A 26,207-nucleotide genomic window follows, 5' to 3' on the forward strand; every position below is an offset into this window, starting at 1 on the left:
ATTAGAAAGGACAGTGGAAGAGTTGTGGAAATTACCCACTGGTATGGACACATAGGTTTATGGAAATATAATACAGTTTTAGGAGTATGGCATCATACATTGAATATTCATCTGTAATGCAGCAGTCTTCTTACACTTTTGTTCCCAAACATTATGATGACCAGGACAAGAAACAACAACAAAAAGCCTTCATGAAAACAAACCTGTTTGAGGATTCAGAGGATTGAAAAGAAGAAGCAGGAGCCAATCCTCCAATATCAGCCCAATCTATACTTTTGCTTCTTCCACAGTCTAGACTTGCCGTTTCGTGTGAGTGATCTGTAATGGAGGCCCAGTCTGCTTGTTCTTCAAGATTCAATTTTTCTCCTGGGAGAAACAGCACAAAACAAATGTGAGAAAATTGGTTTAGCTATGTCTCAACTGATTTTTTACTGCAGCACACCCATGTTCTTCTGTACACAACTGAAAACATTATGTTTGTCTGGGTTTCATGGTACACAGCCCTTTTAAAATCCATACTTTAAAACAACTTACTTACGCCTAGACTTCAACAGCTGTTCCAGTGAATTTTCTCTCTCTTTTTAAATGCCATAAAATACAGGGAGATGAAATGAAATAAGAAATTACAAGGAATAGATTTCTCTGATGTCTGCTGAATGTAGAGGAACAGCCAATTAAAGCAAGTGACGTGCATGTGTGCTTGCGTGAGAGATGGGTTTCCTTTCAAGATGACACTTTATTCTAGAGAAATTACAAAGCCTGCAAAAAGCAGCAGTACTTGTATCTTAGTGAAGAACATGAACAGTCACTAAACACAAAAGTCATAAAAAGCTTTTTAACTCAAAAATGAACTGAGTGCTCTCTGGTAAAGTAAATACAGCAATTGTTATTACAAGCACAAAGTTCAAAGTGCAATTGCAAAAGTCATTTTTGCTCATCCCAGCGTGGATCCCTGTTTTGGCCAGTTTCCCCATCCCAATCTTGTGCCATTTGACAGGTCCCTTTCCCCCCAGAAATAACTTTTCAAGGGGGTGGATGGTGCTGCAGAAGGAAGTAAAAGGCTGGAAAGCCCTTTCCAAGTGGGAAGATTTATGCTTTACTTTAATAAAAATCCTGCAATGCAAATCATTTTAATCCCCATTTTTACAAGTGAATAATTACAACAGAATTTGCCAGGTAAGTTCACTACCAAACTGCGTAGCAGACAAGTCATCCAGTGGCCCTTGCTGTCTTAACTGTCGAGAGGTACAGCAGGAGATTGAGTAATGACTGGTGCTAATGCGCAAGGACAGTATATGCCACAGGTATTGTATTATTAAGGCAGAGTTTCCTTCGAAGAGAAGATGAGCAGATGAAAAACCTTCCTCAATCCAAGGGCATAATCTCCTTATAATGCTGGAATGGAGAAACCAATATGATAAAATGGCTGGAATGCTGGCCAAGGAGTTGAGAGATCCAAGATCAAGTCCCTATTAAACCACAAAGCTCACTGGGAAACCTTGGACAACCTTCTCTCTCTCTCTCTCTCTCTCTCTCTCTCTCTCTGTCTAACCTAATGACCAGGTTGTTGGACAGATAAAGTGAGGAAGAGTCATCAAGTGTGCTACCTTGAGCTCACTGGAGTAAAGGGGGGATATGAATGCAATGACTAAATAAACATTGTAACACAACATCATCAAATCTGGCATCAGGATCCCTGGTAGTGCAGTGGTTAAATGCCTGTACTGCAGCCACAAGGATGTGAGTTCAATCCAAGAGGCTCCTAGGTCCACTCAGTCTTGCATCCTTCTGCAGGACACTAAAATGAGTACTCAGCTTGTTGGGGGCAATTAACTTACACGTTGTAAACCACATAGGGAGTGCTTAGTTCACTGATAAGCGTTTTGGAAATGTACTTGCTATTGCTATATATGGGAAGATATGAACTTTTAAATAGATACGTGTGTGTGTGTGTGTATAAAGTTACATCTGTTAATACCAACATTGTGATTAAGAGTTTAACCCTGAAGCTTGTTTATCCACTGTGCTTTTTATTTTTATTTTATTTTAGTTATTTATATTTTTCTGGAAGTTAACTAAAATTGCAAACACATGCTCTGGTTTTGTAAAATAATCTTCTAGAAAAGGATTGCAGATGAAGAACAGTGCTTTGTAAGCTTGGTATCCTTCCATCCACTAAGATTTATGAACACACAAAGGGAGCTAACTATGGTCTGATAGCCTAAAAGCGATAACTTTTACCCTTGGAAGTGTTTCCAGCTTGCTTTGGCTTCAAGCACTGCATAAGTTGTCAATGATGAAGTTCAAAAAGCATCTTGGTATTTCTATTTATTTTCATTCATGAGGGCTTTATTAAAAGAAACAGGTTAAGAGCCACTGACAGGCCAAAAAAGCAATCTTCTTAACTTGAGAAGGGCTGGGATTTAGATAACTCAAATGAAGCCGATTGTCAGCAAGAAAGTGAAGTGGACATTTTCCAAAAAAACAGTCAAAAGAGGCAGTTCCTGTCCATAAATGGGATAAAAACAATAATCATTAATTCTTCTCTTCTGTGCTGTACAACACACTTATAGCTCATTTCCAAAAATATTAAACCACTCAAGGTAGTACATGCAACTCTCTCTTACCCGCCTTACACTTTATGCTTACAACAGGCATGTTAGGATGAGAGAAACTGACTGAAGTTCAACCAGCTAGTTTCATGGCTGAATGGGAACTTTAACTTGGATCATTCTCATCCTAGCCCAACAGTCTAACCACTACAGCACACTGGATTTCACACTGAATTATCAGAAAAGGGCTGGGAACCCTGTGGTACAACCCTGTGGTACTCTAGATGTTGTTGGCTGGCTACTCCCACCATTGTTCATCATTGGCTATGTTGGCCAGGGCTGCTGGAATTTACAGGCCAACAACATCTGAAGAGCTGCATGACACCCACCTCCTATTAGGAGTAAAAAATAATCACTCAATTGAGGTACCTTTGTGACTCCAAGAACTTGCCTACAGTGTTCATACACCAATCTTTAGACCTCAAACAAAACAGGTTTATTTGCAATAACTGCTGGTCAACACAGAACAAGAGAGCTTGATGTACTGAGAATATCTTGCCTGCACCAGTCTAAAAAACCTGTCTATTGAACTGCAACATATGGTCAGGACCTTCCTGGATAAATAAATCCCATTAACAAATATCCCACAGACAGAGAACAGAAGTGCTAATGCAATTCAAAGGCTGATAAAAATATCCTGGTATTTCAAGCAAGAGGGTTTATATCCTCATGTTTGAAATAGGGAATAGATTCTTATGTAATATCATCAGTGTCTGATACCTACCATATATACTCGATTTTAAGCTGACCTCATGTATAAGTCGAGGGCAAGTTTTGGGGCCAAAATTATGGATTTTGACATGACCCATGGATAGGTCGAGTGTAAAACTTGGAGGCCCCTTCAGTTTGTGTATGCGAGCAGCAAGAGGAGAGCAAGAATCTATGATGTTTATCACACTATGCTCTTAAAGAGCTACTATTCCAGTGTGACTCCTCTAGCAGCCTCCTGTTGCATGCTGGGATTGGCAGTTTTAAGGAGCTGAACTTCTCTGCCTGAGAATTCTAAATACCCCTCCTTAAAACTGCCAATCCCAGCATGCAACAGGAGGCAGCTAGAAGAGTCACACTGGAATAGTACCTCTTTAAGAGCATAGTGTGATAAACATCAATATGAAGCTTCAATATTTCAACCTTCATTCCCGAGCAAAATGTGCAAGTGGGAGAGGGACTGTTAAACAAACAGCAATCAATCAGTCACCAAGGACTCTATCTGCATGGCTCAGGACAGAAAGAAACTGCATGGGGAAATCTGAAAGAGCTGCCATCATATTACCATACTGACCCATAAATAAGTCAACCTAGGATTTTGGGGTCAATTTTTGGGCATAAATTTTTAGACATATAAACGAGTATACATGATATAGTAAACAAAACCCATACGCACAATTTCTACTAAGTGCAACACTGAACAAGATGCCACCTTCTTGAATATTCTAGAGCATGAGTGCATGAATATACAAACTATTATTTGACATAAAGCAGAGCAGATATGTTACATAGCAAGCCTTATGGAAATGGAACCATTCTACTAGCATTCTTCATTCAGTAAAATTATACACATTAGTATTCCAAACGAATATGTCCTAATCAGCATTACATACGAGTCTCTATAGGTGGTTTTTCAGTGGTTGTTTCACTCTGCTTTGGTTCTTCATTTATATTCCTTTTACTTGCATGTTTCTTTCGCTTATTCATTTGGTCAATTAAAAGCTTGAATTCAGCTTTATGTTTCTTCCCTGAAAAACAAAATTAAATTTACATGCAAGAAGTAAGCCACAACCTAAGATATTACTATACTGAAGGCAGACTGGAAGAGCAGTATGAAGTCTCTAATGATTGACGTTATAGTTTCTGGCACAGTTTCACTCACATGAATTCACTTTAATTAATCTTCACAACCAATCTGTGAATGTTATCAGTGTTGCCCAGTAGTATATGCTGTATTTGTAAGCAGCCACTTGTCTATGGAACTATTGTTTTGAACCTCAACAGCCAGTTCTTGTATAATCAGGAACAAACAGCACTTGCTTTCCCTTCCCAAACTATATGGATAACATGATGGGGAGCCGACCAAAATAAGTTGTTCTTGGCTAGTAACTTTTATGGACTCATTTGCAAAAACAAGTAGAAAAATGTTCTGCTGTGGATATGGAGTAAGCATAAGACTGATCAGACAACAGCTGGATGCACACAGATAGGAACATATGAGTGGACACAATTCTACTCACTACCATATTCCAGAGTTACTCTTATTCCTTTGTGTAAACTGATACAATACAGTCAGTATTGCTATTTGATGACATTTTAAGTCTGTAAATCCAAAATATGGAAAGAGAAACCAGAGGACACAGGTATATTTGTACACCTTTGATCCATGATAAGGAAAAAGACTGGATATTATAATTATCATTACTATTATTGAGGAAGAAGAGGAGGAGGAAGAGATGATATATTACATCATATCATTCAACACTGAATATAAACCATTTTTTAAAAAGCAAGAACTATAAAAATTCCAACCACGAAAAAAGAAGGCTGTAACATATAGCTGAGATGGAGAACTGAAATGCTCACTGATAAAAATGTGCAGTCAACAGAACTTGGATTAAACAGAGCCAAGTTATTTTCTTCACACAGACTTATGAGCAGGTTAAGCTGAGAGTCTATAACTAACCTGTAGGTATGTCATGTTACTAAGAGGGGTGACAGACCACTTGCAAGATACCACTACAGGGAAAGAAGTACAAATATGAATTTTCTCACTGTCCAACTGGTTATTCCATTCATGTGGACTTTTTTTCTATTCGCTTGCTGTATTTTCATTCAGCAGATTCCAGCACTGAAGAAAACTTAGCTACAGGTTAAATTTCCCTTATCTGAAATGTTAGGGACCAGAAGTGCTTCAGATTTTGGAATACCTGTATTTGCATATATACATACATAACGAGATATCTTGGAAAATAGACTCAGGTCTAAACATAAAATTAATTGATGTTTCATATACACCTTATACACATAGCTTGAAGGTAATTTTACACAATATTTTTAATAATTTTGTGCATGAAACCAAGCACTGATTGGCTACAAATGCTGGAATATCAAACATTCTCTCTCATTCCCTCCGTTCATTGCTGTTACAGCAACTGGGGATTTTAGATAGTTTAGCTCCCACCCCACCCTCAAATGTCTATACTCATTCTAAGTTCTTTAGTTCAAGTTTACCCATTTGCTCATCTATCTTATGAAATGCATAGTCAAAATTAATTTGTTTATATGAGCAACCAGACCATGTGACCCAAAACACTTCTAGGGTCAGTGGTCATATAAAAACTTCCTGTTAACTATCCACTTCCTCTTTGCCTCTTTTCTCCTTCTTTTGGTGTATAGTTCAAGATGGCAAGTTAAAGTTTTAAGCTCACTCACTGAAATGCTTCATTTTACTTAATCTTTTCATTAGCTGGTTAGAATGCAGGCACTTCAAGTGCTGTACATTTCAAAAGCAATTAGAATAGTGTAGTGATCTGAGTGCTGTACTATGTCTCTAGAGACCAGGAATGGATCCCCGCTTAGACAGGGAAACCCACTGGGTAACCTTAGGCAACTCGCACTCTCAGCCTGAGAGGAAGGCAAAGGCAAACTGCCTCTGAGGAAATCTTGCGAAAAAAACTTATAAATCACAAACAATTTGAAGGCACACAACATCAATCCCTGACAATAAAAAATAATATAATCCTACTGTCTTCTGCACTGCCAAGGTTGACCGCACAAAGCAGCATAAGGGATTTCATTGTGAGACACATCCCAACAAACATTTTCCAGCTGTTGATCTTTGATTTCAGAACTGTTCAGTAATGATCCAGCAGAAGTCAAAGTTAGTCCCCAGAGAGAATTAATACAAACAGGGCGCAAGTTTCCTCAAAACTGTCTCATACCATCGTAAACTGGAGTGTAGAACCTCCACAATCTCAAATGGTGTGCTTCTATACATTTCTAAGTGTTTTAGCCATCTCGGGCCATCCCAAACATGAAGGATAAGGTTTTCCCACTACTCTAGCAATATGGAATCAGGAATATAGTATTTGGTACCTGGAAGGATTGCTGCACATTCACAAGAAAGGCAAGGCATTTTTCTCAGAGAATAAATAACAGGCTGCCTATATTGAAGGAATTGCAATGCATGCTTTCTCAAGCATCCTTTGGCAGAAAAAATTCATAAGTTTTTTGTGGCTGTTGCTTGATTCTGGTAAAGAAGCAATGTGGTACAAACAAAGAAGCTTGCATGAGATGATGATGAGATCCATTCTGTCAACATGCACCTCTCAGCCCAGTTGGGCTCAATTGCAACATTTGTGAAACAAGTATGAAATAACACTAGTGTGCAGAGAACCACCAGTGGCAGAATGTATAAACATGTACAACTTCAAAAAAATTATTGAAAGTTAGACTGGACAGTTCAGAAGATGGGGCATAAAGAGTTACATTAAACTCATATTTTGAGTGCCATCATCCAACAAACTCTTCCCATTTTAGTCAAAGGAAAGGAGCCATTTTATTGTGGAATGATAAGCTGATTTATCCCATGGAAAAGCTCAACATAAAGTGCTTAGTATAATTCATTTGACACACAGACAGATTTATAAAACACCAAATGTGAGCTGGAAGATTGCCACAGTGTGGATCCTCTCAAGCAAAACATCTGTTTTAAAGAAAAGTTCACCTATGCAGCCCAGACAAAAGCATTATCATTTGATCTAGATAGGATACCTGTCCTGTTTAGCTAAAATGCTCCAGTACACAATTCTATAATGCTTGCTGCTCATCCTCCCCCATCCACTGTCAAGATTATTTTTATGAGCAGCAGAATTCTTTTTAAACACATTGTTTTAAACAGGACATTACTAAAGGGAATTATATTTTTTTACATACAAATGCATCTGTTATTTCATACTTCAAGGAAAAGGCATGCCCATTCCAGGGCTATGCCAGATATTGAAGGAAAATGTAAAATAAACGGGGAAATATTCAACACAGATTTATTTAAATACATTGTGACACTCATACTACTCAAAATATTCCCAGTAACTGTCTATTTTATCTGTCAGTGGAGTAGTCACAGCACTTATCACAATTTAGCATGTGTGTGTCATCTGCTTCTGGTATCCTGTCAAAGGAATGTCACTTCTGCTCAGCTAGAACAGCACTGATTCCCTTATTAAAGTGTTTGAAAAGCAATGAAATTGTCCAGAGAGATTTTATATATTGGTCACTCCCATGTTTCATCAGTGCACACTACATACCAAAAGCAAGAGAAGGGAAGGGTAATTTAATGGGTTCATATGCAGTAAAATTTTGAAAAAAGATTGGTGACTTTATTGATAAAAGTTGAATTGTTCTAAAGCCAAAGGATGTGTGTATATACCTACACACACACACACACACACACACACACACACACACACACACACCCCGCATTTTCTTGGCTTGTGAAACTAAAAGATTTGAAATGACAGACACAATGGAATAATAACACTGTTTTCCTTTTATGAAAATTTAGAGGAGTCCTAATTCCAAGGCACTGTATGTAATGAAACCTTAGAAACACAGTGGTAAAACAGCAGAGAATGCTTTAAAAAAAAACTGTTCAGAACTCCATTAGGAACTTTCAAAATAGGTAGCGACTCAGGCAAAAGGAGAAATAATTTGGATAATGACAACTATGATTGGAAATGGCACAGCAGCCCCCAGCAACTTATTTGATAGTCACTGCTGAAACCTTCACATGATAGTCATTGTTTTGTTTTCGCCATTAAAGTATAATGCACATATTCTACATTCTCAAGGAGTCCTCAGAAATACATCCAAACAGTCCATCCACAGAGACTTTTGAATGCCAAACAATCCATTAAGCAGAATGCAAACAGGCATACAGAGCTACATTGTTTAATGCATATTTCAAAACCAAGAAAATTAAGTATTTTTCCAGTGTTCCATTTGACAAGCAGCACTGGGTTTAAAAAAAAAAACCTCAGTAGCATAGCAACAGGTTGCTTCTTTCCAGTGTGTCTTTTCTTAACAAAAACTATATTGCCTGACAAATTAAACTCTTTATTAAAGTAATTAATTTTGCAGAAATTCAGGTATTGCACTAGGAAACAATTCATCTTTATTCTTGTTTATTCTTCATTCTTCAAGTCAGCTCTGACTTAAGGTGACCCTATCCTGTAGTTTTCTTTGTAAGATTTATTTAGAGCAAGTTTGTCATTGCCTTCCTCTTAGGCTGAGAAAGTGACCTACCCAAGGTCACCCAGTGAGTTTCCACAGCCGAGTGATGATTTGAAACCTGGTCTCCCAGAGTCCTAGTGCAACACTCAGGCCATTACATAATGTTTGCTTCCTTTTTCTTATATTACAGCAATAGAAGTTTGATAAGGAAGTTCATTCAACCATAACCCTTTCACTATTCAGTGTTTTGGAACCTTGTAGTAAATGAAGGGGAACATAAACCTGAATTGTGCAAAAACACACACCACCGAGACCAGGAATTGACCAGGAATTGTACAGTACACTACATCAGAACATTACAATTCCTGGTCTCGGTGGTGTGTTTTTCTCCGTTCTTCTTATGAGAATGACTGTGATATATATGCTTGACACTATGGAGAACTAGTAGAGACAAAATAACTTTCTCTTTTACTGATGCCAGTCATTCCTTCTGGTTTTATTTGATGAGGAGGGGTCACCTAGTATGCAAAATGGCAAAATCAAAAAAGGTTTCTTATAGTTTATATGTTCCTTAGGATCAGGGTCTTGTAGCCATTTGTAACAAAAATATTTTTTAAAGTTCAAATTGTAATTATATCCTGAATACACTGTATTTTTAGTATATAAAATATAGTAAGTTTAGGTCCAACCAAGTTATTTGTAATGCATTTCATGCTCCAAAGTCAGTCCAAGTATCTAAAGGGTACCAATGTTCAATTTTTCTATTTATTTCTGAAAATGTCATAAATTTTTTTCAGAATAAAACAATGTGGATTTTCCCCCCATGTTCAAAATGTTCTAAAATATTTCTACTTTGCATGATTTTATTACATATTAGCTAAAGTTATGTAGACACTACCCCTTTAAAATAGGTTTAACATAAGTTAAGAATAGTTGCAAAAACGACAGAGCATACCATTTGTTATTCTCATGAATATTACCAATAAACCTATCAATTCACTATCATTCTCTCTAGTAGTGTATCTTGTTCCAGAATGAATTCTAAATCCATGCTTACAAAACATTTAAATATGTTCAGCCAAACGATTTGATTTTACACACAAAAGGCTAAATTTTATCACCCTACATGTTAAATTCGTATGCAGAAAAATCATACGATGAGCAGGTTTAGAAGAAGGTGTGAAGATAGGAAGAAGGAACATCAACAGTGTAAGATATGCAGATGACACCATTCTACTAGCAGTAAACATCACAGACTTGGAACAATTATTAAGGAAAGCCAAAGGTGAAGGTGCAGCATTAGGATTGCTGCTGAATATAAAGAAAGCAAAAATAATGACCATGGAGGATCTACATAAATTCAACCTAGACAATGAGGAACTCAAAACAGTTAAAGATTTGGATCAAATCCAAGTAGCTTGAATCAAACATTGATCAGAACAGAGAGTGCAATCAAAAAATAAAAAGACTAGGAATGGGAAAGGAAGCTATGAAAGAATTAGATAAGGTCCTGAAGAGTAAAGATATACATCAGAGCACTAAAGTTAGAATCATCACATCCATTATATTTCCCACCACCATGTACAGATCTAAGAGTTGGAGAGTGAGGAAGGCAGATAGGAAGAAAATCAATTCATTTGAGATGTGGTGTTGGAGAAGAGTACTGAGGATACTGTGGACAGCCAAAAAGACAAACAAATGGGTCCTTGAACCTCAAGCCAGAACTCTCCCTGGAGGTCAAGGTGATGAAATTGGAGCTATCATACTTTGGCCACATCATGAGAAGGCATAAGGTGGAAGGTAGTAGAATCATGGAATCATAGAGTTGGAGATGACCCGACCCGCCCCGACCCTCTGGAACACGCTGCCCATAGAGCTCCGCTCGGCCACCTCCCTGGCCCAGTTCAGGAAGGAATTAATGACCTTCCTGTTCCAGTTAGCATTCCCAGACACAAGTTCCAGTTAGTCTCCCCCCGCCCCCTGACAGCAGTGGCAAGCTGGCCAGAATGGGGTTTTTAATGTGGATTTTAATTGTATTTTTATTGTATTTGTATTTGTAACCATTGATATGTTGTGCACCGCCCTGATTGTAAGAAGGGTGGTATAAAAATAAAACTTTTATTATTATTATTATTAAGTTCCTCCAAAACTCTAATCTCTCATGCAAACAAACTTACGCTCAAAATTCTGCAACACAGACTCCAACCATATATGGAGAGGGAAACCCAAGAGGTCCAAGTGAGGTCAGGAAAGGAAGAGGCACTAGGGATCACATTGCAAACATAAAATGGATAATGGAGTGCACCAAGGAATTCCAAAATAAAAATCAGCATGTGTTTCATAGACAAAGGCAAAGCCTTTGACTGCATAAATCATGAAAGACTATGGAACACCCTTAAAGACCTGGGAGTGCCAACATATATGATAGTTCAGATAAGAAATCTTTACTCAGGACAAAAGGTTACTTTCAAAACAGAATACGGAGAAACAGAATGATTCCCAATTGGCAAACGGGTCATACAAGGCTGCACCCTTTTAGCTTAACTGTTCAACCTGCATGCAGAATATATTATATGAAAAGCAGACTTCAATACAGAAGGAGGAGGAGGAAGAATGAAAACAGGAGGAATGAAAAAAGGAATATCAACAGGTATGCAGATGACACCATACTGCTAGCAGAAAATATCATAGAACAACTACTAAGGAAGATCAAGAAACAAAATGCAAAAGCAGGCTTATTGTTGAACATAAAGAAAACAAAAATAATGACCACAGATCATTTACTCAAATTCAACCCATGAGAAAACAGAAATAGTAAAAGAGTTCTTATATCCAGGATCAGACACTGATCAGAGTAGGGACTGTAGTCAAGAAATCATATGAAAATCAAGAATAGTGAGGGCAGCTATGAAAGAATTAGAAAAGATCCTAAAATGTAAAGATATAAAACCGAGCATGAAAATTAGAATTGCACAAGCCATCATATTCCCTATTACCATATATGGATGTGACAGCTGGACAGTTAAAGCAGACAGGAAGAAAATCAATTAATTTGAGATGTAGTGCTGGAGAAGAGTGCTAAGGATTCCATGGACAGCCAAAAAGAAAAACAAGTGGGTCCTAGAACAGATCAAGCTAGAAATCTCCTTGTAAGCCAAGATGACAAACCTGAGGCTGCGATACTTTGGCTACATCATAAGAAGGCACAACTCACTGGAAAAAACAATAATGCTAGGAAAGGTGAAGGGAAGTAGAAAGAGCCTCAGGCTAGATGGCTGGACTCTATTAAAGAGATCACAGGTTATGAATTAACAGGACATAGCAGAGTAGTGGAGGACAGGAAGTCTTAAACATATCTCACCAACAGGTTCACCATGGGTTGAAATCAACTTGATGGTGGTTAACAACAACAGCAAGTTCCTCTGAAACTAAACTTGGTCCTCAGGCAAAAGAACATTCCCCACCTTTTGGCTTAAGAAAGATCAAGGATTTCTGCCACATTGCAGAAATAAAGCTGTTTGACACCACTTTAACGTCCATGACGCAATGCTGTGGGAATTGGGGATTTGTAATCTGGTGGGGCACGAGAGGTCTCTGACCTAGAAAGCTAAATATCTCACAAAACTACAGTCCCAGAATTCCAGTGCATTGAGTCATGGCAGTTAAAGTGGTGTCAAACTGCTTTATTTCTGAAATGTGGCAGCAGCAGATCTACAAGGCCTAAGGGAGAGTTATTTCCAATAACATGCTACTTCATCTTTGTTTTAATTTAAGGGACCAGAGACTAAACCTGGGACCTTACATCCAAAATCTGTGCTCTGGTGCAGCTTTGTAAGTTCATGTACACTGAAACATTCAGTTCCCTATCATAGTGTTACATGCATACCTCAATATGTGTCTTATTTCCTTAGACTACATGTCCATAAAATACTTTGTAGGGAGGAGGGCAGCCTTCCAGCTACTTTGTCAAATATTCTGAAAGGCAGCTGCATAGAATATCATTCTTAAGAGCATATTAAGGCTTGTGGAAGGGTTAAAGCAGGCAAGCGGGTTACAGATCTCTTGACCTAAAGACCAAAGAAGAAAAATAAACTGAGTAATGAAGCTGACATTGCTGGGAATGAAGATTATAATTTCATGGCTTTAGATGAAATCTATGCAGCAAAAACAGTTCAGAAATCACCTAACTTTGACAGTGAAAATAAACTGACTTGCAAATATCCAAATAATCTTTTGAGATCAATTATCAGTCTATATAAAACTCTAATGATAATCTAAAAACAATTATTTTCAATTCTCTGTGACTTTATCTTCAGCTGGGTAGATCTCATGCTCTGTTTTGCATTTGGGACCTTAGAAATAATCAAGCCATTTGTTCTGATTGCATTCAATTTGCATTGCTACATACAGCATTAGGACATTTAGGTTATATGCTTTTCTTTAAAAAAAAAAAAAGGATTTTAATTAACCAACAGGAAAAAAACCCTAAAACTCTGCAAGTAATTTGAAATTTCATACAGCTAAAGTTCAGAGAATGGCAGCAGTTTTACCTTTTGTTCATGAGTAAATACTGAATTTCTAAGGTTTCTACCTGCAGTGATGCACAACCCATACAAAAGGAAGGCAGGTGAACTGGAGGCAACAGGTGCCATCTACCAAACAGTCCTTCTATACAACCTTCAGTCTTTTCAAACTGTGTTGAGCAGATGGCTGAAGCTGCAGTTGATTAATTCTACTTACAAGAGTAACAACTGCTACATTAAGAAAGATGCTGCTATACAAGTCTAAGTAAGGTTTCCTTTTTTGTGATTCGCATCTGAAGCTGAAAGCAATCAATGTTCTCAGACTCACAATATAAAGAAATAAAGCAAAGCCCTCTCTGGGGGCACACAGCAGAGGCCAGGAGGAGCGAGGGAGAAGGAGAGTGGAGCATGCGCATGGAGGAAAACTTTCCAGGGGGGGGGGGGGTAGAGGAAGAGAGCACTCCATTTCTCCATTCCTCCCACCCTGGAAAGGGGTGAATGATCGAAACCCTCTGCCCCCTACAACCCTTTCCGGAAGGGAAAGCTATCTGGTGAACAAGGCAGCTATCCGTCCTGGAAAGGGGGTGGATGATCGACCCCTGCCCTTCTCAGTAGTGAGAGTTGCCTGGTGAACCACGCAGCTGTCTGTCCTGGAAAGAGGTGGAGGATCAACCCACCCCTCACCCTTTCCTGGAGAAAGAGCTGCCTCGTGAACCAGACAGCTCTCCCTCCTGGAAAGGGGCATGGGGGGGGGGGGATCCTCTAACCCTTTCCAGGACGGATCCGTCCTGGAAAGGGTTGAGGGGAGTGGTTAATCCTCCAGCCCAGTGGTTTTCAACCTTCTTAATGCTGTGACCATTTAATACAGTTCCTCATGTTGTCGTGACCCCCAACCATAAAATTATTTTCGTTGTTACTTCATAAATATGTGTTTTCCGATGGTCTTAGGTGACCCCTGTGAAGGACAGGTTGCTTACCTGTAACAGTATTTCTTCGAGTGGTCATCTGCGAATACATACAAATGGGTTTTACTGTGCCTGCGCAGTGCTGCTCGGAACCTACTGGAATCACTGGGCAAAGTTTACTTTGCAACATATAGAAACTTTTTGGCGGTAACTCCGCCCACCAGTTATAAGGCCCCTGCCTTCCCGCTCTTTCCCTAGTTCCGCAATTTTTCCGCCAAGCAGGCAATGGAAAGAGCCAATAAGAGCAGGACACTGAGGGGATGGACGGGTGGGATTTGTATGTATTCGCAGATGACCACTCGAAGAAATACTGTTACAGGTAAGCAACCTGTCCTTCTTCTTCGTGGTCTCTGCGAATCATACAAATGGGTTAGACTGACAAGCTTAGGTATGCGGCGGAGGGAGTGTCCTGAGACCAAAGTTATGGTAAACCAAGGGTATATTTATTGCAACAATAAACACCTTGAACCATAAAGAGAGTCAGTCTTTTGTTCATGCACAAAACTCAACACAGCAATAACATTGCAAAACCTGAGAAGGGGATAAAAGGTCATGCAAGACCAGTCCCACTGGAATTGTGCAAATCAACATTCAACAGAATGTAAAACAGTGGCATTATGTACATAAATGCTGAAACACAACCATCAGTAGTGCAATCAATGCAACTGTGGTGATCCCTGATCAGTAGAGCACAAGTGAGAGAGTGTGGGGAGAGATAGAGAGAAAGAGAGAAGAGAACTTCTTCAGAGCATCAAACTGAAAGCCATCTCACCTCCAAAAGCGGAATACACTCTTGCCCCCGCAAGCAATGTTTCCAACAGTCCGAAAACCACCGCTGCCAACCATGTGGTGATCCCTGAGGGCAGAGCCCTGTGCGTGACTATTACCCTCAGGGGATCCCTTTACAAAAAGAACTTTTCGCTGCCACCACTCAGTGAATTGTCAATGAACTATATTTCCCAAGCACACACTGAGACTTGCTGGGGAGAGAGAGAGATCTAGTTTCCTTTCTTGCCAACCCAGAACAACCAGTAGCCGAGTCAAGGCGCGTGTACAGGAGCAGAGAGACAGCAGATGCTTTTTAAGAAAGAAGTTTATTCTAAAAAGGGATAGAATAGGATAGAAAGAATTTATATCGCTCTTGCAAAGCCTCCTTGCCTTACAGGTCAAAGAACATAGTTACAGAGTTCATTCCAGACAAGCCATTGTTGAAAATAACAAAAAGGCCTAAACGCACTAGCTAACACGTTCCTAACTACTCACGGAAGATGGGATTTGTAGTCCTTTTGGGTTCCTGGATGCAGGGAGGGCTCCTTGCCGCTCGACCTGCATTCCCCTGAGTCTGTGTCTCCCAGACTCAAAGAGACATCATCTGGTTCCCCCTCAGGAGAGGATCAAGGGAGAGACAAAGGAGCGCATGGCCTCAAAGGGTCTTTTAAAGATTTCCCATAGAAAGTTCTTGAATCTCGCGGTCCTACTCTCTGATTGGTCAGTTAGACCTTACATCAGCTATGATGCTACAGCTCATTAGCATGTGATGTCATCTCTCATTAGCATGTTCTTCCTCCCCGATTAACCCCTTATGGTTCAGAAGAAGTTCCCAGATGACTGAAGGACCAGTCATCACAGCAACCCTGAAACCAACACAGCCCTCCCGAAAGCTGCGTCTCGGATGGCTCTGGTGTCCAACCTGTAATGCTTAATAAAGGTCAGAGGTTGGGACCAGACAGCAGCTTTGCAGACATCCTCCAAGGGAATCCCCGACAGGAATGCAGAGGATGCTGCCATTGCCCTTGTGGAGTGGGACCGAACCCTGCCAGGGAGAGGTTTGCCCAACAGTTCATAGCAGAGGTGGATGGTACCGGCCACCCATTTGGAAAACCTCTGCGCAGACACAGGCAACCCTTTCTTCGGCTCCGAGTAGCATTGGAAAAGTCTCTCGGAGCGGCTAGAGGCAGCAGTTCTGTCCAAATAGAAAGCCAGAGCTCTCCTGACATCGAGAGAGTGCAGGCTTCGCTCCGCATCCGAAGTCGGGTTGGATGCGAGAGTAGGCAACACAATGTCCTGGCACATGTGGAAGGCGGACACAACCTTAGGCAAGAAAGTAATGTCTGTCCGGAGGACCACCTTGTCCTTGTGAAACCTCAGGAAGGGCTGGTCCCTCTGCAAGGCACAGAGTTCGCCCGCATGGCGGGCAGAGGTGATGGCCACAAGAAAAGCGGTTTTCCAAGTCAATAGTCTCAAGTCTGCCGTGGCCATCGGTTCGAAGGGCTTGGATTGGAGGGCGGACAATACTGCCTCCAGGCTCCAAGCCGGCGCTGGTACCGACACAGGAGGATACAGGTTTGCACATCCCTTAAGGAACCCCTTCACCAAAGGGTCCTTGAAAAAGGAAGCCCTCCCCCCGAATTGGTACTTGGCACAAATGGCAGACAAATAGCACTTGATGGATGCGAGGGACAACCCCTCATCCAAAAGCGCCATCAAAAATTCCAGCACCACTGGAGTGGACACCTGAGCAGGAGACAAGCCCTTTCGATCAAGGAAGAGGCTAAACCTCCTCCATTTCAGGGCATAGGACCGCTGGGTGGAAGGTTTCCTCGCAGCCAGGATCACCGTCCTCACCGCCTCCAGTAGGGCAGTAAGGGCTGTATCTTCCAGGCCACCAGCGGTAGGCTCTCGATGTCCGGATGGAGAATCCGTCCGTCCTGGATTGACAGCAGGTCCGGGCGAGGGTCGAGGCGGAGAAAGCATCTCCTGGAGAGGTGGAGAAGGGATGCGAACCAGGGCTGTCTCGGCCACCACGGGGTGATCAGGATCGCGTACGACCGGTCCGTTGTCATCTTGAACACCACCCTGATGATAAGAGGGAACGGAGGGAAGGGGTAAAGGAGCTCTCCTGTCCAGAGGAAGGCGAACGCGTCTCCGAGGGATCCGTCCATTCGCCTCCTGGAGCAGAACTGGGGACAGTGGCTGTTCCACCTGGTCGCGGAGTTTCCCACCGGTCGAAGAGGTCGCTGACCGTCTCGGGATGGAGCCTCCATTCGTGGCACACCGACGGAGATCTGCTGAGGCGATCTGCCAACTCGTTGTCCTCTCCGGGAAGATGAATCGCCTGAAGGAGGACTTGTCTTTGGATGCACCAATCCCAGATGCGGAGAGTGAGGTCGAGCAGGGTTCTGGATCTGGTGCCTCCTTGCTTGTTGATGTAATACATCACTGTGGTGTTGTCCGTCCGCAAGAGGACCACCTTGCCTGCGACAGCGAACTCGAAAGCCCTCAGTGCCTTTTCCACTGCCAGCATCTCCAGAGCGTTGATGTGGAGGAGTTTGTCCTGGGTGGACCACCTGTCCTTGACGACCAAGTCGAGCAGGTGGGCGCCCCATCCCTCCAGGGATGCATCGGTTGTGAGAGTCAGTTGCGACTGGGGCTGATGGAAAGGCATCCCGGTGCACACGTTGCGACAGTCCAACCACCATCTTAGGGAAGCAGCTACAGGTCTCGGTACCGTGAGCCACTTGGACGGGGGGTCCTCCATCGGGGAGAAGACCGAGAGGAACCAGGACTGCAGAGGTCGAAGGCGAAGTCTCGACCAAGGTGTGACAAACGTTGTTGATGCCATGTGGCCCAGGGCGACTTGAACATCTCTGGCCCTTACCCTTCTGTGGGAGATGCAAGGCCTGAGCGACACCGTCAAGGCCTGGAAACTGTCTGGAGGGAGAAAGGCGGAGCATCTTTCGGAGTCGAGGATGGCCCCGATGAACTTGACCTGTCTGGTCGGTGTGAAGTGGGACTTTTCCCGGTTGATGACCAGACTGAGGGAGTCTAAGAGGTGCAAGGCGAACGAGACTGCCTCCTGCAGCTCTTGTTGGGATTCGGCGGCAAACAGCCAGTTGTCCAGATACGGGAAAACCATGAAGCCTCTCTGATGAAGGTACGCCACCACCGGTGCCATGCACTTCGTGAAGACTCTCGGTGCCGTGGCCAAACCGAAAGGGAGCACATTGTAGTGGTACGAGGCGGAGCCGATGGCGAAGGCGAGGAATCTTCGGTGGGACTCCCGGATCCCAATGTGGAAGTAGGCGTCCTTCAGGTCGACGGTCGCGAACCACAGGCCCTGATGAAGCAAAGGCAGAATGGAAGCCAAGGTTACCATTCGGAAGCGACGGTAGTCAAGGAACAGGTTCAATTGTCTCAAGTCCAGGATGGGCCTGATGCCACCATCCGCCTTCGGTACCGTGAAGTACATGGAGAAAAAGGCCCTGGAGCATTGGTCGGGCAGTAAAGGGGAGATTGCCCCCTTTTCAAGCAAGGTGCGCACTTCGTTGAGAAGGGTGTCCGAGGGGAGAGTGGACATGAAGGCTCCGGGTGGAGGGAGCTCTTGGAACTCAAGGGCATATCCCCTACGGACGATGTTGAGAACCCACGAGTCCGATGTTATCGAGGCCCAGGTGTTAACAAAGGGCCTCAAAATGTCCAAAAAGAAGAGGGGCGAAGGGGAGACGAAGCGCGCTGCGTCCCTTCAGGTTCTCTTCTTCCCCTGGTCGGTGTCCTGCCGGCGGGACTTACGGTACCGAGGCGGGAAGTTGCGACGGCCAGAGGAGGAGGAAGACTGCGAGGGGTAGCGACGTCTCTGGGAGCCCTGCTGCTGAGACTGCCGATCCTGGGAGAAGGTCCCCTGTGACTGACCTTGTGGCTGCCACGGGCGCTGCCGCTTCCGGAATGGCGAGACGGATGCGGAGAACATCCCATGCTTCTTCGCCGCCGCCTTCATCCTGAACTTCCTGTTCAGGCGGTCGTCGGTTTCGGCATGGAAAAGTCCGGTCCCGTCGAGCGGCATGTCCTCGATGGCCGCCTTGACGCTAGGGTTAAGGTCCGAGGCCCTCGACCAGGCGTGTTGTCGGAGTGCCATCGATGCCGACATGGCCCTCCCCGCACAGTCAGCCATGTTCCTGGAGGCGGTGATGAGCCAACTCCCAATGGAGTGGGCCTCATCCCTGACCTTGACCAGCTGTCTCTGGACGTCGTCCGGGATGTCCGGTATGAGGGGGGAGATCCGCTCCATAAGAGTCTGTATGAAGGCCCCCATGCAGGCGTTATAGTTGATGGCCTTCACCGCAAGGGCCGCTGCCGAGTAGGCCTTCTTGGCCAGGCCATCAACTTTCTTAGCCTCCCGGTCGACGGGGGAGGTCGCCTGCTTCGGGACGAAGCTATGCTGGGCTCCTTCCACAATTGCCGAGTTCGGCTTGGGGTGGTCGGCCAACCAGGTGCAGCTTGCAGGGGCGACCCTGTAGAGGGATTCAACCTTGCGGGAGGAGCCGAACAGGGAGGCCGGGGAATCCCAGGACCTCCGGACTATGGTCTCCAAGGACGGAAGCAGGGGAATGCAAGGTGGTGTGGGCACCCGTCCGTGCACTCGACGCTCCACCGGGTCGCGGGCATCATCCTCCGGGAAGGAGAGCTCGATGTCAAGAGCCCTGGCCATCTTCACGATGTGCTCACTGAAAGAGCACACGTCATCCGAAGGGGAAGACGGTTCGGGGTGGTGCATCCTCTGCGGGGAAGCAGACGCCGAGAGGTCGTCATCGTCCGAGGGGACATCGGATGGAGGCAGAAGCTCGTCCCCAGAGTCCGTGTCAGAGGTGAGAGGTATGTCCGGAACCCTGACCTGGGATCTCAGACGAACCGGGATGGGGCCTGTCGAGGACTGAGAGCGGCGGCGGGGCGACGATGGAGGCTTCTCCATGACCGAGACACTCGGGATCGACCGGGCAGACGTGCCCTCCCGCGGATCAGCAGGGCGAGGGTTGAGCCTGGTAAACTCCTTGAAGGCCACATCCCTCAGGATGGACATGAAATAACGGCCCGTCTCGGAGTCGAAGAACAGGTCCGGGGCTTCGTGTCTATGGACCTCGTCTCCGTCTTCCTCATCCTCGGAGTGGGGGAACAGCGGGGGCAGTTCCCCAGGAGGGGAGGAGGGGGTGGCGCCTTCCACCTCATGGACGAAGTCCATGGTGGGTTGAGCTGGCGTGTCCGGAACCAGGACCGGTTGTACCTCAGGAGCGGGTTCCGGACAGGGAAAAACTGCAGGAGCGCGGGCCTTCTTCGAAGGGGAGCGCTTCTTGTCTCTTGGCTCGGAGGGCAAGTCCGACCCGGCATGCTCCTTCGGCCGCTTGGACTTTTTGGGCGCAGGGTCCCGGTCAGCCTCCTTGTGGTGCCTCTTCTTTCCCGATCTCGGGGTCTCTTCTGGCGGGAAGAAGGGGTTCTCCGGAAGGTCCAAGAGGACAGCGGCTGCTCCAGACGAGGAGGGCTTTGGAGACCTAGCCCTATCGGCCGTCGCTCCCGAAGACGAAGCCGGCTCCCTTGGCTTGGAGGCGTGTCAGGATGCCTTGGACGCCTTGGAGGATGAAGGCGAAGCGAGCCGGACCTCCGCCCCAGTCCGTTCCCTCGTGAGCGAGCCGTCCTGTTTCCTCCCGGATTTCAGTTTCGGCTTGAGACCCTCAGTCCCCGATGACTTATGGGGGCGCTTGGAGGGTTCGTCGGGGGCGCTGGGCGGTTTCGAGCCACGGGCCACATCGGAGGTGGTGGGGGCCACTGTCCCGGCCGGGACAGACACCACGCTGGACACGCTGGCCCTGATAGATGTCACACTGGACATGCTGGCCCTGGAGGATGAAGCGGGCGGCACGGAAGGTGGAACGGATGACGAGCGGGGACCTCCCTCCTGTACCTTGCCCAGGGCGATGGCCGAAGTGAGCCGGGACTCACGGTTTTTCCGGGCTTGCGCCGAGAGGGACTTGCAAAGCGGGCAAGCCTTGGCATCATGGTCCTTGCCAAGGCACAACAGGCAGGAGGAGTGCGGGTCCTGGACGGGCACCTTGCCCCCGCAAACGTCACACTTCTTGAAAGGTGCAGGCATTTCCGAAGTCGTCAAAACCAGAGGAGAATTCAAAGCGAGGTCAACAGTCCGAAAGTCTGAAGTTTCCAGGGGCAGGAGACAAAGAGTAGTCAAAGAACGGTCCGAGGTCGGGATTGAAGTGATTCCAAAGAGCTAGTGAAGCGAGCGAAGTTCCTTGAAGCAGCTAGCGCGGCGGAAAAAAGGAACTGGGGAAAGAGCGGGAAGGCAGGGGCCTTATAACGGGTGGGCGGAGTTACCGCTAAAAAGTTTCTATATGTTGCAAAGTAAACTTTGCCCAGTGATTCCAGTAGGTTCCGAGCAGCACTGCGCAGGCGCAGTAAAACCCATTTGTATGATTCGCAGAGACCACGAAGAAGAAAGGGTTGTTTGACCCCCAAAAGGGTCACGACCCACAGGTTGAGAACTGCTGCTCCAACCCTTTCCAGGACAGAAAGCTGTCTGGTGAACCAGGCAGCTCTCCATCCTGGAAAGAGTCATGTGTTGTGGGGGGAGGGGGGTATTTTTAGCTCAGGGTGACCAGATATGGTCCTCCTCCTTTTCATAATCTGTCCTCTATTTTAACCTCGTGTCCAGGATGGATTCCAAACGGTTTTCCATTTTGAGCAGGGCTGAGAAGGATGGATTTAATATTTATGAGTGGCTTCTTTCTTTCCTTTTTGTTTTTAGCTTTTATTTGATCAGGTCCTCTATTTTTTCCTTGCATGTTTTTCCCCTCAAAATCCCATGCCCCTGGATGACCACCCCCAGCACCAGTTGACACCTGGTGCAGGAACGCCACTGAGTTTGGGCACTTGGTCTCTAAATGTTCACCATCACTGTGTTAATCTGTCCCTAGGCTTTCTCAGCCACCCTCCATCCTGGATGAAGCTATAAGAAAAAGTTTGAAAACTTTTGCCTCCAACCTGATTAAATACAGAATGACATATTATATACACCTGAAAAACTACAGCTGATGTTAACTATAATTAGTAGAAACAAGATTTCATGAACCATGATAAGAGATTAAGATTTGGATAACATACAGTGGTACCCCGGGATACGAATTACCCGGGGTACGAAATTTTCGGGATACGAATAAATCCCATAGGGATTTATTGCTTCGGCTTACGAAGGTTTTTTCGGGTTACGAAAAAACCCCGGCGCTGTTTCAAATGGAGCCGCGGCGGAGCCGCGGCTTTTTTTCTATTAGCGCCTATGGCAATTCGGGTTACGAAGGTTTTCGGGTTACGAAATTAACCGCGGAACGAATTAATTTCGTAACCCGGGGGACCACTGTACTAAAGTGAAATAAATATAAAACAGAAGCAATTGCTTCTGATCCCTTCCTTGCAACCCCAAGAGAGGAGAGAAGATAAGGAGGTATATGCAGGTACTCACTCAAAATATTCAAAGAACACTATATAAATGCAAAGCATTAAATTCCACTGGTGGAAACTAACAGAGCTGTAGCTAATAAGGGGGGCACTGAGAATGATTGAGAAGTATAAAAATGGGGAAGTTCTAAAAACTAACCAAAAAGGATTCTGTAGTGGCCACATAATACTATGTGTATTCAAGAAGGAGGGAATGAATCAAATGAACTATCATGGAAAACATAATGACTGGTTAGCTGCAATTGTAAAACTAGAGCACTCAATACTTTAACGTTGCTGAGGTTTTACTTGTTCCTGCTGTTGTTGATCAAAATATTTATATTTCTGAGTTTCTGAAGAAGGACATATCTTGTAAGCCTAGCATAAGATTTCAGAGTGCTATCTGGTGTTGGTTTGTAGAAGTAGCTTAAGTTGTTGTACTCCAAGAATAGAGACATAATTCCTACTAAAGACGAAAAAGTGCTTCCATGTTGATTCTCATTGATCTCATTATGGAATTCCAAGCTCTTGAACCTGATATGATCCTGGAACAGCTTAGTGAGTTGGAAGTAGGTGGCAATGTAATACATTCCATTCCTATTTGCAAGATTGCACTAAAAAGCCAGAACATAGGTATCACTCAGAGACAGGCTCAGCTCTATGATAGTTGTGCTTGGCCCGTTTCAGATGGGCAAAAAGTACGTACTAGGTACGTATTAGGGTTAGGAAAGGGCGTCCTTTCCAGACTCCCTAACCCTAGTACGTACCTAGTATGTACAAAATGGTGGCGCCCATGCTACATGGGCGCCACCATTGGGACATCACGACCGCGCCATCTCCAAATGGAGCGGCACGGAAGTGACGTCCTGGTGCTGTGCGAGGGCGCTTGGGGCGCCCTTTCTGCAGCACCAGAAGGAGCTCCGAAACGGAGCTCCTTCCAGGTTTGTGTTGCTGGGCGCAGCCTTTACATGGCTGTGCCCGCAACACAAATGAGAGTGGCCCCTTTCATTTCGTCCCTGCCGCTGTCAGGTGTCCTTGGGGCATGAAGTCTCAAGGACATCCCTTTCCAGGCCGCGGGGAAGCGACCTTTTGCCGCTTCCCCGCAGCCTGGAAAGCGGTGGATCAGGGCCTCAGAGGGTGCCGCTGTGGCAGCTGAGGCCCTGATCCGGCGGGGAAAGGGGCGGGAACAGGCCGCCCCAAAAGGGCGGCCTGTAAACCGCCCTTGTGAGATCCTATAAGTCTTCACTGTGTGTCTCCCACGCTACTCAACATCTGTATGAAAGTAAAGATGAGACATCACCTGGGGATTTGAAGCATAATGCCACCAAGGTGTAGATGACACAAAAGCTATATATTTCTCTATTCCAGCTGGGTCAAGACATGCTGTATTAGTAATTAGTAGTGGGTTGAGTAACAGCTAACAACATGAAACTGAGAGGTCTGTGGACAGGCAAAGTTCCCCATCCAGAAATTTTGGGGGGAGTTATACTCCTTTGATGGCGTGGTTATTTAGCATGAGAATACTCCATTTAAAGATTTCACTGATGGTTCAGATGACCTCAATGGCAAGGTATAATGTGCTTGTTTACCCACTGAAGCTCTACCTGGAGAATCCATGCCCTTATACACTACCTAATTGGATTGCTGCAATGCTCTCTATGTGGGGCATCCCTTAAAGACAGTTCAGAGTTGCAAGTGGTTGCTGCCTTTGTGATGAGTGCTGACAGGGGAGGTGACATGTAATTGTATCATACCAGTTTTAAAAACTCTGCACTAGATAGCAGAAGGCTACCTGGCCCAATTCATGGTGGCATTATTCAGTAAACAAAGCCTAAATGAGCACAGAATCCGAATACTTCAGGGACTGCCTTTGAGAATATTGACAAATCAGGGATTTTAAATATGGTGGGGAGGCTGTGCTAGAAAACTCTTGTGAAGTATGGCCTGTAAGGCAACCATACAAAGCCAATGGCATGGAATCTTCCAGTTATTCCTCTTGCTGTAGCCATTTAAATTGCAATTGCACTTATTTGTGAAAACCCTCAGGGTAAGTGCTCCATTTCCTTAGCTGCTGGTAGTTTCACTGATATTTTACTATATATCTTTATTGTTATTGTTTTTAATTCAGTATATTGGCCACCCTGGGCTCTTTGGAAGAAAGGATAGGACACCACTAAGCAAATTCTTAAAAAAACCCCAGTGTTACAAATATTGTACATTCAAAACCAGAATAGATTTCTTGCTCATATGTGAAGTATTGGTCCCTAAGTATTTTCTAGCTACATGATGCAGTGAAGATAGACAATGACCTACCATTATGCAGAAAGTAAAAAATAACATCCCTGGCAGACATCTCACAATTTCAGTCATCAATAAAAACAAGAGAGCACACGCTCCCTGCCAAATCAAAAGGAATCTTACCTGATGACATTAAATCTCTCCCATTTCACCTCCATTTCCTACTATTCAACATTCACTTTATGTGAACAAAAAAGTGAAAAAAGGAAATGGAATCATTTTGAGCAATAAACAGAAGAAAACATTGTAAATGTTGTTTCAGAAAGCCATTATTTTATTTATACAGTTGTATTCTTATATTGCTCCCAACAGATTTTTTTTTAAAAAAAAATACTATTTACTCTCTGGAAAAACAATTATATATACTTTTGATAACAATCTTGCACCAATAAAAATTATGTCTAGGTCTGAAATGCATAGATCTAAACCATGTATAAAAAATCAAATCAGACTATAAATCAAGAGAATTTTAACCACAACTGAATCCTCAGATGTCTACCCTGAAAATACAAGCCAAAGCCAAGACATTTGTTATTTTCAATCCTAACATGCTTCCAATTTCAGCCATGAAGGTGAGAGGAAGAAGGAGAACTTGGCATGCTGTAATAGTGAAGAGAAGCAATCTGCCCAATTCAAGATGCAGAGGAAGTAACTGAACTATGGATCAAATCTGCAGCTAGAACAAATGCACTCCACACTGGAAGACATTAAGTCAGTCTTGTGATAGACTGCAACAGCATGGCCCTTTTAATGGACCTTTACAAACAGTGCCAGAACATTCCTTTCTAACCCTTATTACCTTAAGGTCATGCCATCCATGACAGCCCTGCCGAAATGAACAAAAGCTGTATTCAATCACTGTTTGTTATATTTAGTCCACAGAATGAACACAGCAAGCTCTAACCCAGCTAACAACTACAATTGAGTAACCCAGCCACAAACCACAATACAAACACATGATTTGCTGCTAGCTTATGAATGCTGGCTAACTGAAATCATGGCTAGCTGTGACTACTATACCTGTAAAGGGGACTTTGTTCCTAGCCTGTTTTCCCAGCTGCCCACTGTGAAACAGAAGGTAATAGAAAGGAATTCAGAGAAAGAAGACACAAAAAGGTGAAGACACGCTACCGTTTGCCTGGTCTCCTTCCATGCATCTTGTTCATTAAACAAGCCATGGCTAACACAAACAGTAATTTAGAATGATGTATAAACATACCAAATAACTGTATTCTATAGTTTCTCTCATTCCTGGTTTAGTACACTTGGTAATGGTGGCATATGTCTTTCTCAGTCTCCTAAAGCCAAAATATGGA

The 26,207-nt window shown here is 44.0% G+C and overlaps 1 protein-coding gene across 5 annotated transcripts in view; it reads right to left on the reverse strand.

The window, feature by feature from the left end:
- RAD18 (RAD18 E3 ubiquitin protein ligase) overlaps positions 1-26,207 on the reverse strand; it is a 185,405-nt gene that overhangs the window by 70,835 nt on the left and 88,363 nt on the right. For all 5 annotated transcript variants that reach the window (XM_089520335.1, XM_089520324.1, XM_089520343.1 and 2 more), the window contains exons 10-11: positions 4,214-4,348; positions 204-366 (exon numbers count right to left, since the gene is read on the reverse strand). In XM_089520335.1, coding sequence (XP_089376461.1) covers positions 204-366; positions 4,214-4,348 — 298 coding nt within the window. The remainder of the gene's footprint in view (positions 1-203; positions 367-4,213; positions 4,349-26,207) is intronic.

The sequence above is a fragment of the Sceloporus occidentalis genome, unplaced genomic scaffold (genome assembly GCF_023333645.1).
Source record: "Sceloporus occidentalis isolate IW3139 unplaced genomic scaffold, rSceOcc1.0.p SCAF_1, whole genome shotgun sequence".
NCBI lineage: Eukaryota > Metazoa > Chordata > Lepidosauria > Squamata > Phrynosomatidae > Sceloporus > Sceloporus occidentalis.